Source organism: Mastigoproctus giganteus, chromosome 14 (assembly GCF_048544385.1).
Source record: "Mastigoproctus giganteus isolate SK-2022 chromosome 14, ASM4854438v1, whole genome shotgun sequence".
NCBI classification, from domain to species: domain Eukaryota; kingdom Metazoa; phylum Arthropoda; class Arachnida; order Uropygi; family Thelyphonidae; genus Mastigoproctus; species Mastigoproctus giganteus.
Window position 1 is genome coordinate 7836796 of NC_143588.1, and position 14651 is coordinate 7851446.

Consider the following 14651-nt stretch of genomic DNA (forward strand, 5'->3'; position numbering starts at 1 on the left):
GATGTTAGGTTGAGGAGAACCGTTGTAATAACAGAATAAATCCTAAGAAGACATTTAATTCTTCAATCCAGGAATTAACATTCCTCTGGACATAGACTATGTTGACTATTCCTATTATAGACCATATTCCAATTACAGACTATTCCTCCGGACATAGACCATATCCTGGCATTTGCTAAGACAAAACAACTGTTTCACTGACCTTGGCCAGCAACACCCATACTAAGAGAAAATGAGAAAGTTTGTTGTTTGCTATTTTTAAGTAATCAGTACAGCAGGCCCCCGTTATAACGCGGTTCGCTATACGCTGATTCGCTATAACGCTGTTCTTATATTATAACCCGTATCTGGCTATAACGCTGTCACAGATCACTATAACGCTCTTTTACAGATTACATTTTTGACATAACGCAATCGTTTCATTTGATGGAGTCGATAGCTTGAAAATGAATAGCAAAACAGCATTAAAACGTTTCCCACGCCGACTTGAGAAGTTTTCCCACGCTCAGTGAAATTTTCTCGCACGCTAATTTAGTTTCAGTACAGTGACTTGTTACGTAGTTCCGAGATCAACATTTTAAAAAATGACCAAGTATATTGCTTGTATATGCATTTATCCGAAGTCTAGTCATCACTCAGTAGAGTATTAGACATCGTGCGTAACGGAAAGTTTACTTAAATATTGTATCGTAATTAATTCAACCAACGCAGTTACATTTTCGAAGAGCTAATAATGACTGATAGGAATGAAAAAGCAACAACGTCTGGGCGCAGTACGAAGACTATAAATGTAAGAAAAAGACTGAATTTGAAAATTAAATTAGACGTTTTGAAGCGAATCGATTCGGTCAACGACAAACGGATGTGTGCCATAATTTAGGGCTTGCAACTTTAACTGTAAGAACAATTATAAAAAAATAAAGAATTAATTTTTGCAGCGGGAAAGATAGCTGTTCCACTGCAAGCAACTAGGACTAGGCCGGCTATTAGGATTGAAATGGAAAGACTAATTTTATTGAAGATAATATTCCAATGCAGAATTCAGTTAAGTTAAATATTAAAAAGAGAGAGAGATAGAGAGAGATTAGCCAATATGATGATCTGAAGAAAACTCGCCTAAAAAAAAAAAAAAAGTGGAACCATTTAAAACTGGTAAGGGCTGGTTGAATAGATTTAAAATCCAGGGAGAAGCCGCAAGTGCAGATCATGGAGCCGAAACTTTCAAAAAAGAACTTTTGTTAAAATTATTGAAGAGGGGTATTATGTGTTATACTTCTCAAGTTTTTAACATAGCTGAAGCAGGACTTTTGTGGAAACGAATGCCTAAAAGAAGTTTCGTATTGAAAGAAGAAAAAAACATGCCAAGTTTCAAAGCGGCGAAGGATCGGTTGACTTTACTGTTGGTTGTAACGCTGCGGGGGATTTAAAATTAATACCCCTTTTAGTTTATTTGGAAGAGGGCCAAAGTTCAACTCAAAATCCACACATTTTTCATGATTAAATTCATCAATTAAATTAAATTCATTATTTTAATTGGAATTTAAATTTACTTTTGATACGCAAGTAGTTACCACATAATTATACGTATGCAATGCAGAATATTTTATATGTGCAAATATTTGAATATTAAATATTTTGACCGACATTTGTGCATCTTTTCATTACTGTTTATTATTCATTAGGAAATATTTTATGGCACCGACCGCAGCTCATAAATACGTATGTTACCTTATGGGAAAGCGGCGCTCGCTTAGCGCGGATTCACTTAGCGCCCTGTTTTTCCGGAACGAATGATCAGCGTTAAGCGGGGGTCACCTGTATACCATTCAATGACTTCTTGTAAACTCTATATGTACTGTTTCATAATCATAACACATTTCCTCTGTTAAAGATTAAAATCTTGAATTTTAATAGTGTCGTGTGATGGATTTTTCACTAATTATACTGAATTAGTGAAATACCTGTGTTTTGACATTAATAAAATATATTGGAATAAATTATTTTTAAAAAAATAGGCTAAAAAACTTAGATTTATCAAAACTTTTTTTATTCCAATTAAAATGTCAAACTCAATAGCACAATACTTGCTTGATATATCACTGATATCCATACATCCAAGAAAATGAAGAGCATCACGGTAGTATAATGCATGATGACCCATTACTTGATGATAGTCACTACATAACTGATAGTAACGCCCATGAACTGGTGTTATCCCATCCAAATTATCTATAATTTCCTCTGTCTCTTCTAATAATTTCTGTAAAGAATTTCTTTTTTAATAAAAATAGCACCTTTACACATAAACAAAACACCACTACTTACAGAAATCTGTATTTTCATTGCTTTCAAAATTCTGTGCTGTATAACCATTGTTTTTATTGATTAATAAACCCCTGGCACCACCATGCCATGATGGGACTAACTATGTATATCATGCTGCAATTAAAGATTCTATTCTAATGACATGCTAGCTAAAGCACATGTAAAGACTTTCCCTACCCTCCCAACTTATATCAAATTAAAAAATATATCAAAATCTTATACTTCTTGATAACTTTCATTAGCAAAATAGTAAGCAAAAATATTTAAAATATACAATGCGATAGCAGTAACCAAACTATAAAACATACAATGCGATAGCAGTAACCAAACTAATTAATGTGGGAGGGCAAATTACCAAAATGTAAGAATTATTGATATATGTACATAAATTATCAATTAACTTCAGCACATTTCGTTGGCTTCTTTAATGCCAAAATGATATTGCCTTGTTCTGATATGGGTGACAAACATGAGCAAAATTAAATTTTTTATCTAAAAATGAACATACAAACTCACAAATTAAGTTTAACTAATCTTTCAAATTAAATTAATCCAAGAACACAACAGTCATTTCAGAATCTCTTTTTCTTGAAGTTTTCAAGATATAACAGTGAGGACTGAGCAAGTAAAGATATAATTAGGATACCTGCTTCTAAGCCAGAACCAGGCATTTTAGTTGCATCTTTATTAAATTATTTTTTTATGCAGTTCTACATTGGGTATCATATGCAATAAACAAAGTTTGGGTTTGCTAGCTTTAATATCACCAGCCAGTACCAGTGGCAGAGTTCAAAGGGGGGGGGGGACAATTCCTATAAAATAAAAAAATAAATTACTTATCTTAAAAATGAGACAAAAATATTTACCAAGACACTATATTATCTTTTATGGTAAATGCAATACTTATTTTACTGTTCATTCAGCCACTATTTTTTAATTTAACTTATAAAAAGTAACCCCTGGCACCACCATGCTGTGATGGGACTAATTGTATGTCTATCATTGCTGCAATTAAAGATTCTATTCTATTATAAAGCAGCTTATTTATAAGGCTACAAAAGCTCCTGGGGCTATATTGCACCTTTGAAATGGTTTTTGTATGATACCAGATTTACAGTTACAGTAGAGCATCAGTTATCTGAAATACCTCTTCCACATAGCCAAATTTTCCGGATAATCGAATGTAAGATAACATTAAATAAATTTAATCTTACCTTATGATTAAATTAAATAATTAAGATTAATTGAATAAAAAACCAATTATAAACCAATATATTATAAACCAATCTCAGAAGACAGACACATCCATCCAAGCATTTTTATGATTTTTATACAAAACAGGAAAATTAGAAATGTTTTTAAATGCTCTCAGATTTTCGACTTGCCGATAATGAGCACAGACAATCTGTGCGTCCCAGTAGCATTTGCACACCTAGCAATTGTAACTCACTATTTTTTCATCTTAAAACCTGGCACAGGCATTTCTCTTTTAGTGGCTAGAGTTTTTCTGGGTAATGCTTTCCATTATAAGCCTGTCTCATCAACATTTTATCTTTTCCTTTCTCGTAATTTGCTATAACTGAAGCAAACTTACTTTTCAAAGGAAACCGCCGCCAATCCGTCTGCAGAAAGTTTCTTGCCTTGAGTATCTAGTTCACGCATACTGTGTCTCAGTTTAAAGTTTTTCAGCCAACCTGCGCTTGCCTTAAAATCTTCATTACCTCTCAATTTTCAATTAAAATCCAATGCGTTTTCACACAACGCTGGGCCAGCACTGGTTCATCTAAACTTCGCTTCTGAAGAAACCACAAATAAAGTACACTCTCTAAAGCAGAATTTTCAGGTTTCAACATCATCTTTTTCCTGCTAGATCCTCCTTCACTATCCATAATCGACACAAATTCTGTTATAGAATTGGAATTTTTCTTGATGTTGTAAATTGTTGAAGTCTCCACATTAAACTTTTCGGAGAGATTTCCTAAATTTTCACCTTTTCTAATTCTATTATAATAATTTCCGTTTTTTGTTGCAATGTTAAAACTACGCGTTTTCTTTTCATTCATATTTTACCGTTAAAAAAAATCGAGGAAAAAAAATAATAAATTGCAGTTTTGGGCCGATATTATTCTTACCAAATCTGGTGCTAAACTAATCTTAAATTCACTCATGGTTTCCGAGAAAACCCAGTAGTCGATATTTTTCTAAAGCACACTTCTGAAGGTCACATAGAATTCTAGGTCACAACCATAAAACAATAAAAACTAAAAACAATTTGCAGTTTTTGGTTCATTGGGCTTTTTGTTTGTACAATCTCTTATAAACGGGTAGTAAAACTTGATCTTTTGCTTATTAGAATCAAAATTCAATTTGCATATGTGATCACTATAACTGCCGCTTACTGCACTAAACAAAAAAGAAAGCTCAGTCTTTCAAATTATTCTGGATAACTGACTTTCCAGATTAACCAACATTCTACTGTATTATTACTATTTTTTTTTTTTTTTTTTTTTTTAACAAAGAACTCATCGGCATTGTGTAGTTTGTTTTACTTTGTTTCCTTTTTATGTAATATCTTATCTAGTTATAAAAATTTATTAATTTTAGATATTTAAAAAATTCTAGTATTGAAAAGTTCTAACTGCTGTTAGAAATTAATCAAAAGTTCTTTGACTTCTAACAGCAGTTTTAAGGAGATGGAACCTTGTGTTTTGGTTAAGGAGCTAAGAAATATTTGTTGCTTACAGTCAATTTTTAAATGTAATGTTCTCATGCCGGATTTTCATAGTTGAAATTCTGATTTGATCTGTCAAGGTTTGTTCTGGGTTTGATTTTGCCACTGTTGTGATTTTACCTTTCAACTGCTCTTGATGAAATGCTTATAGTCTGCGTATGGTATTTTTAAATTTGGGTTTGCTGGATTTATAGTCATCTTGTTAATTTCAATTCCTACATTGTTCCGGAATCCAATAGAATCTAACTGTTATTATAGCAAGAGAGACTATAAAAATTATATTATACAGGATATTTTTACTCCATATCTCCCATCACCAATAATTGTAATGCATGTAGTTGTTCAGCCATGTAAATAATGCATTCTATTGGGTTGATACTATAATAAGGAAAAATTGCTGTTGTTCAAACCCTATTATTTATTTTGGAACCATCTGTATGTATCTATGCTATGGATATCTTTTGTAAATCACTTTTTTTTTTTGTAGATATGACTATGTTTTGGAAGGGTATTCTTTCATCATTTTCAGAAGAGATCGAAGTTTGGTGTCTTAGTAGCTCAATGTGAGAAAGAAGTATTGGGGATGACTGCTAAGTTGTTACAATTTAATGACTGGTTGGATGGTAATTTTTGTAAGCAGATGCTTGCTGGTCCATTAATGGTTTGGGCAAGCTCTGTAAATTTTTCCATTTAGGTATATGCAGTGTTTCTCATAGTAATGGTTAGGTTTCCATGTGATATTGGCTGCAATAGTTTAACAAAAGTTTTGTCTTTTGATGTGCAATGGTGATTTTGAATGCTTCTGTATATAGACTGTACTAGTGTTGTGAATATACCATGCTCCGATGGCTGCGAGCAGTACACCAATTCTGCACAAAATCTAGCCATTTTATAGTGCTCAATTTTGCAGAGCTGCATTGGTGCACCATAATTTAGCAGGAGCAAGATCTTAAGCTTTTGTACAAAGCTTAAGATCCTTTAGATCCACAAGGGCTACTAAGGCCAAATTGTGTCTGTTCATCGTTAATTCATAAAAAGCATATTGTAAGAGAGGTTAAATTATATGCTTCTGTACAAGCCAATTTGTTTTAGATATAATAAAAGTTCTTAAACATTTGCTTCATTTCCTAAGAAATTAGATAAATCAGGTGATATATTCAATGTGGAGAGTGACTGAAAAGTGTTTGACCGGATGGTTGAATGTAAAGGACAATCAACCAGAAAATGAACTGTAAGTTGCGTCTGACAGGATAACCACTGTGGTACAAATGTAGGAAGCTGTATCTGTCAGGTTTAATCAAATTTTAATCAGTTTAATCAAATGTAATCTGTCTTGGTTTAATCAAAACAATTGAAACAACTTGTCCTCAAATTGTTACAGTTTTTTTATCCTCGCACCCCCACCCCTCAAACTTTAGCTCTGGATATAGGTGCAGGTTATGTTTTATATAGATATGAATTCCTACCATTTTTTTGTGAGAAGATTCAAAAACTACTCATTTCTGCCAATATGTACAATATATACTGAAACAGAAGACACAGCACTAAGGAATTTTCTCTCAATGTTGTGTCTACTGTTCTGAGTATTTGTTTTGCTATTGTGGAAATTTTAACAGGGTGAGAAGTTTCACCAGGACATTAAAGACATAGAGATGAGGTACATGGGGGAAGGTGGAATGTCAACATGATGGCTGACTATTGCTGGATGCTGAAGAAGGACTGTAAAATGAATAATCTGGAAGAAAACCAAAGAACTGAAGATTTGGCACACCTTAGATCAAACTTTTTACCACAACTGCTCTTTTCAATAGTGTTTTCAACATATATTTAAATAAAAGTTATAATTTCAGTGGACAAATTCTGTCAAATTTAATAAAAATTTGAAAAATCAAATTTTTTTTTATGAATTTTGAAGAAACCTGATGTGATGGAAATAAAGTAATTTTTGAAATCAGCATTATTCAGAAATACCTTTTAACTGAGAAAACAATGAATTTTTTTTTTTAAATGCAGAGTAGTGTTATAATCAAGGCTGGCCCGAGCTACAGATGAGCCAGGCAGTCACCCGGGCCGCTGATGCTTTGGGGATCAAAGGTTTGAGAGGACACATATGCTTCATGGAAGGGGGGGAAAACAAAAGATTTTGGGAAAGATGTGAAGGAATTTTCTCTGTCCCTTTCTTTCTCTATAGTGCAGTAAACAGTTGAAAATTATAGTATTTTGCTTGATAAGGTACCTGATGAAGACCTTAAGTATTTTTAAATTTATAAATAACAATAAATTACAAGGTACCCAAATTTATGGGTAGCATTGAGAGTTATGCTGACAATTCCACCAATTCGCCAATTGGAGCAAGTGGGGAAAGAAGTTTTAGCAAATTAAAGCTAATTAAAACATATTTGCAATCATCAATGTCGCAGGCAAGATTAAATTCATTAGCAATACTATCAATTAAAAATGATGTGGCTGCAAATTTGGATTTTACCGATGTCATTAATAAATTTTCTGATATAAAATCAAGGAAACAAATGCATTAAAGGAATTTCATTTGGCATTCGATAAAAATGACATTTGGTGTTAAAAAAAAAAAATTGTTCTTAAATTTTTGTTTTGTATTTTTAAATAGATTTGATGTAACTTGTAATTTAATGTAAATTCTGTATAATAAATACAGAATAAATATCAGTCTGTCTCCAAATCCTTCCACTTCCAGATGGGATACAGATTTGAAATTTGGTATAAATATAGGTGATTGGCTACAATCCTATGTGCATCTCATTTCAGGTGCCTCCATAGCCAGGTGGGCAGGAGCAGCAGTGCGTAGCACACGCTTTTTGATTAGACTGGGGTTCGAGTCCATGACCACCAAATACGGAGGATGCGGAAAGGTCAGGGAATGACCACCGCATATCTCCGGAGCAATATGGCCTTAGTTGCTAATGCTCCTAAAAACCAAATAACAAACAACAACAAGCATCTCATTTCTTTCACATGAGCAGCTGAAATTTAATTACAGAAACTATTATTATTATATAAATTAAAGGCAAGCATAACTGTAACCCGCTGCTAGTATTTTGATGAATGTCCATATAAAAAATGATTTATTGTTTTTTATTGTTAATACAGTGGGCTTCAACTTCCGATGACATAGACATCCGATATTCTCAGGAACTGATTTACCTTCCATACAATCTTTTATTTTAAAGTCTGATGATATTTACAGGAACCAATGGCTTTCTGATATAGCTGGAACGATGCACTGGTGGAAATTCAGATGCATGATGCATGGAACATAATTTGTACGATTATTCTTAATCAATTAGCATCTTTGTTATTGTTCAACACAACATTCCCGCATGTTACAGTACTTTAAACAATTTCTTTATCTTCTGTTTGATGTGCTTGTCCAGTGGGTCTGCAGAATGTATTTTTGTTAATTATACGAAACCGACCTCTTCTGGAAGCGAATGCCCAAGAGAATGTTCATCACTAAGGATGAGGCTAGTTTATCTGGACATAAGCCTAAAGATAGGCGCACTCTCCCATTGGGTGCCGGTATCTCTGGAGATTTTAAGCTGAAGCCTTTGCTGGTGTATCACTCTAACATCCCCCAGAGTATTTAAACAACAAAACACCAACAAAGGCATGCTGGGAGTGTTTTGCCGCAACTATAAGAAGGCCTGGGTTACAAGATGAATGGGCACTTGAAGTTTTCTGTCCTTCAGTGAAGAGTTATCTTGAGAAAAATAAGCTTCCTGCGAAGGCACAACTAATGCACCAGGCCATGATCATGACCTTGTTCAATCTCTTGAAGCAAAATTTGACTTTGTGCAAGTCAAATGTTTGCCACCCAACAGCACTCCCTCTTCTTCAACCAATGGACTAGCAATTGATTGCAAGCTTCAAGAAAATCTATACCAAGAAAATGTTTGCAAGTTGCTTTGCAGTGAACTCTGCTGAAATTGTTCTCACCTTCAAAGAATTTTGGAAGTCGAAGGACAACATTCTGGACTGTGTAAAGCTAATCGTAAGTTCTTTTGGAATGATGCTTCCACCAGATGCTTAAATTCAGCCTGGAAAAACATCTGTTTGTTTGTTATTTGGTTTTTAGGAGCATTAGCAACTAAGGCCATATTGCTCCGGGATATGCGGTGGTCATTCCCTAACCTTTCCACATCCTCCGTATTTGGTGGTGACGGGCTCGAACCCCGGTCTAATCAAGAAGCGTGTGCTACGCACTGCTGCTCCTTCCCACCTGGCTACAGAGGCGCCTGGAAAAACATCTGGCCTTTAATCATCCACAACTTTGACTGATTTGAAGATGGTGCTTTGGCAAATGATACTGTCATTCTTGGTAAATCAACAGGTCTGGAGGTTGACAAAGAGGATATGGAGGAACGCTCATGGGCGTGAGCTAACAGAGGAGCTACAAGAGTTGGAGAAAACTATGAATAGTGACACTGGAGAGGAAGAGGACACCAAAAAGTGTCAGCTGAAGACTCATTTCTAGTTGAGAGCGTTTAAGAAAAGTGGTAAAAAAATACCCTAACATTGAAAACACTGAACTCATGATGTGCAAAATGGAAGACAAAGTCATTTCTTACTTCAGGAAGCTACATAAAAGTCATCAGAAACAGTCCACTTTGGACAGTTTCTTTGCCAGCAGTAGCAAAAAACAAAAGACTAAAAAGACACCTGACTTCTGATTTAATTCCACCACCACCACTGCGTCACTATTTATTTCATCAGCCCTGCACTTTAAGTTTAAGGTAAATGCTAATTTATTATTTTTTATTTTAAGATGTTTTATAACTATTTATTAAATAATCTTTATAAAACACTCATTTTTAATGTAAAAAATGTCAAGTATAACATGTAAGAAATATCTATGCTATGTTGTTGTTGTTTGTTTGTTTGTTGTTACTTGGTTTTTAGGAGCATTAGCAACTAAGGCCATATTGCTCCAGGATATGCAGTGGTCATTCCCTGAACTTTCCGCATCCTCTGTATTTGGTGGTGACGGGCTCGAATCCCGGTCTAATCAAGAAGCGTGTGCTACGCACTGCTGCTCCTTCCCACCTGGCTACGAAGGCGCCTCTATGTTACAGGAAAATTACAGGAAATCAATGTATTATTGGTTTCAAGTTACAATATTTTCAACATACAATGGGTTTTGTGGAAAAAATTACCACTGGATGTTGGGGCCCCACTGTATTTTAATATGACAATTAAAACAAATATTTTGGTTGTTTTTTTTGTGTTTACATTTGTCTTTTTAACTTTTATCTAGCAAAAATATTTACACAATAAAAACGGCATAATTTTTTTCCATCTGGAAGTGGGTGCAGGAATGCCTCCCAAGCCAGGGCAGGTCCGAAACCCTGCGGCACCTACAGCAGCATACTGGTTGCGTGGCCAACCGCCTCCCCCAGCTTCCAGCTAAGGATCAAAGAAGAAGTAGCCAGGGCACCAATATACCTCAGGCCAGTCCTGGTTATAATTATGAGGGTTTCTGTGTGTATTGGGCTACATTGTACTGGGGGGGGGGGGGCATTCTACAACTGTCTTTCCTCAGTTTGAATTTATGCCCCCTCAGGTTCGCAATCTGAGCAAGTGGAAGAATCCCGTCAGAATTCACCGTGTTCAACCAATTCAAGGTCTTATACACCTCAATCAGATAACCTTGCAGGTGCCTAGTCTCCAGCTGCTGCAAGTTGCAGAACTTAGGCCTTTCTTGGTAAGAGGACCTCTTTGTTGCCCTCACCAATCCTGTTGCCCTTCTCTGACAATATCCCATGATCTGCTCTGGCAGCCTGTCTGCATTGCTCAGAAAACTTATATCTGACTGCACAATTACTCCCAGGTCTTTCATTTTCTACTACTCTAAGTGTAGTACCACACAGTTCGTACGTTTCTCTGAGGTTACTTCTACTTATCTATTGTTGTTTCCTAAGGTCTATCTCTCATTGTGTTTTAATTGCTGGGACTGTCAAATTGGTGGAAATGATAATGGCTTGTTTACTGCCTATTCTAGGTTTGCATTTGGATTGTGAGTAACAAGCATGACCAATTTGGATAAGGATTCTTTTGGCAAGGTTGTCACATCTGTTTGTTTGTGTGTTTCCTCATTCTGCAAGTCTTGAGCATAAGTCTATCTTTATGCCATGGTTGTTTCTTGATATGTCACATTATTTTCTGCTTTATATTGTATTTTCTTTTCTTTTTCAAATGCTTCCATTCCTTAAAGAAAAAACTGTTCTCCAATAAAGCTGGAACATTTTGGGTTTTCAGCTGTGTAGTCTTGGGGGGGGGGGGGGGGTGTCCACATGTAGCATATACTTCCTCTGCATTCAGCTTGGAAATGTCCATATTTTTGATATTCAATACATTTCATGTGTTGACATGAGGATAACATTCACTTTTGGTGTGGACTGATCACTCCTTACTAAAAGTGTTCCGACTGCGAATCTTTTCACTCAAAAATCTTTAAAAATTTTCAATTCTTGTTGTATTTCTTTGGAGAAATCAAGAAGGTCCCACTCTATGATGACTCCTTTTGATGTGTTTAGAGAAGAGGTTACCAAAGTGTTAGGCATGAACCTCTTGGGGGAGCATACTTTTGGGAAGACAGGTATTGTTTATATGATCCACCTTTTTTTTTAATGAAAAACAAACAAACAAACAACCCAACTAATTCACAGATATGAAACATATTTTATTTCAGTTTTTGAGATTAAATGTACTGATGTAGATATTAATTTATTTAATCATGTTTACACTCATAGCTAAATTATGTCATATCTGTTTATTTGAACTTGTCCTGGAAGGTGGGTCAAAGTATAAAGGTCTGTGAACCTCTGGTTTAAAGTAATAATAAATACTGCTAACCAGTTAGCAGTTTATCAGTATTTCTCCAAATGTTTTTTCTATTTGCAGTTTTTCTGGCTGTTTTTATTCCTCATTTCTAGCATTAATGCTTTTCTTGATTTCAGGCAACCTCACTTTTTTTTTTTTTTTTTTTTTGTAGAGGGAGATCCTGATATATTTTTGAATACTTTCTGAATAGGGAAGGGAGAATTTTTCAGTCCTTCATTCAGCCCTTTATTCATGGAAACTTTTTCCTCCCATGCTTGCTCCTTTTGTCCCTAGGTGAGTTTCCTAGCCCAGTCAAATGGAGGTAGAAGAGGTACCACTTAGTGATCCAGCAGCTAGGAATGTCAATATTACTTGAGTAAGCAGTAAATAAAACTGGCTTGCCATTCTGGGCACTTACTTCTTTTTAACAAAATATGCTGCTTTAATATAAATGTCTTTGAAAAGAAAAAAACTTTAAAAAAAAATAAAAAGAGTAACAAGGCTTTTGATAGAATTGCTAATACAAAACAGCTAAATGAATCATTTTAGAAAATTGCCTGCACTCAGGGACGGCAACTTTGTAAATCTGCTACACTATACTACACTATAATTTCAGCCTTTACATAAGGTCATAAAACACTATTGCAGATTCTGATCTCCTATACAGTAAACTGTCTGTGTTTTTAATCCAAAGATATAACACAACAGCTGAATGCTTTAAAGAAATAAAGGACAAAAAAAAAACAGACAAATACATATTACCTTTACACCATCCAGATCTTGATGTTTCAGTTTCAGCTGTCCCATTAAAATGTTGCACAAGACAACAGCCTCTGTACTAGCTTTTACCTGCAAAACGAAGTTAGAAGCTGCTTAGCACAGTTAATCAAGGGTATTTTAAGTTACTGGTCTATCATAGAAAAAATAAAACCATCTGGAAATGAATAAGCTTTTATTCAATACAGTCACCTTTTAGAGTTATGCACTTGATGCAGTGTTCCCCTGTTTTCTAGACCCCACCCCCTCTTACTCAGAACCCATTCCACAACTGTATGAATCACATTATTTGTTTTAAAGTGTCACCATTCAAATTATGACTTTTCAGTGTAAAAAAGTGAAAAAAGTGAGTGTGATAACAATTCATAACCTGAACTATTGAATGTCTTCAAGGTTACAAGAGCACTGAGTGACAATATTTGGCCTTTTTAACTATCTAGTCTTTTAACTAACTGCTCATGAAATTTCAGTAACAAGGAAGAATAATATTCGCTCAATCTGATTTAAACTTTTGAAAGTAATCAATTAGATAGTATGAATCAGAGCTGTAATACTCAATGTGTTCTACGTTGATAATAATATTAGTAAAATAATAAGAGGAGTTTACCTCAATATAGTATGTAGAACACTTCCGTATGATACCCTCCAGAAATTAAAACAGAAAAAACGAAAAAAAACCGACAACTTACCGGTACATTAGAGTAAAATATAAATAATTAAATAATCAATTTAACACAATTCAAATCAATTTAAAACAATTAAAAGAATCAAACGAAAATATATAAAAAAATATATAAAAAATATAAGGAAGGAAAATAGTTTTTTTATATATTTTCGTTTGATTCTTTTAATTGCGTTAATTTGATTTTTAATTGTTTTAAATTGATTTGAATTGTGTTAAATCGATTATTTTAATTATTTATATTTTACTCTAATGTACCGGTAAGTTGTCGATTTTTTCGTTTTTTCCATTTTAATTTCTGGAGGGTATCATACGGAAGTGTTCTACGTACTATATTGATGTAAACTCCTCTTATTATTTTACTGAAAGTAATCAATGAATGTTACCCTTTCTTTTTACCCCATAAAACATAACCCAACTGAATGGCACCCATTGGAACTTGCAGTGAAAAGATTCATCATAATGCCATTCCGTGGACTGTTCTTTGGTCTCTGGATCACAGTAATAAAATCAAGTTTCATTCATCACCACATACTGGCGTTGGCAAATTTACTAGAATTCTTGACAAATTTTCCAAGAATTGTCTCTGCACAGTCCACCTTTTCCCTCTTGTAGTCTGCATTCATATCTTTTGGCATCCATTTTGCCAAGATTTTCTCCATATTCAGTTTTTTGCAGACAATATATCTCTGCTATGTACTGTAACACAATCCAGCAGTGTTTTGAAATAAGGTCACAACACATCATCAATGTTTTCTATGGTCAATGTAATTACAAGTCTTGTAAACCAAGATTCATCCTTTGTGACTCTGGCCCCTTTTTAAATTTATTAGCCCAGTTCTTGATGCTGCAGTACAATGAACAATCACTATGTAATGCTTCCTCATGGCTTGACATAACAACAACCACCCTGTGTACTTGGTAGCAATTCCCATCACGAGGTGGAACCCCCAATCAGGGAGAAATAATATAATAATAATAATAAAAATAAATAAATATTTCACTACTGTAGGCTCTCTTATTTTGTGAAATTTTTGGTTTCAGTGAATGTGACTTCTTCAAACCAAAAAAAGAAATACATAAAATAATAATACAATAATTTCTAGTTTTACAAAACATGTAATTCATCAGTCACTTGCTAAACAAAAATTTGTCAAGCAAAAATAACTCGTAATTTAAAGACAAGACAATAATTAGGAATATGGTGACCTGAGACAATATAAAAATATAAATAATAGCAAAGTAAATATATATAGAACACACACACACACACACACACAC

The 14651-nt window shown here is 34.3% G+C and overlaps 1 protein-coding gene across 1 annotated transcript in view; it reads right to left on the minus strand.

The window, feature by feature from the left end:
• Positions 1-14651, minus strand: part of Rpn9 (regulatory particle non-ATPase 9) — a 230242-nt gene that overhangs the window by 128642 nt on the left and 86949 nt on the right. The window contains exons 6-7 of the mRNA XM_090388956.1: positions 12674-12760; positions 2089-2260 (exon numbers count right to left, since the gene is read on the minus strand). Coding sequence (XP_090245082.1) covers positions 2089-2260; positions 12674-12760 — 259 coding nt within the window. The remainder of the gene's footprint in view (positions 1-2088; positions 2261-12673; positions 12761-14651) is intronic.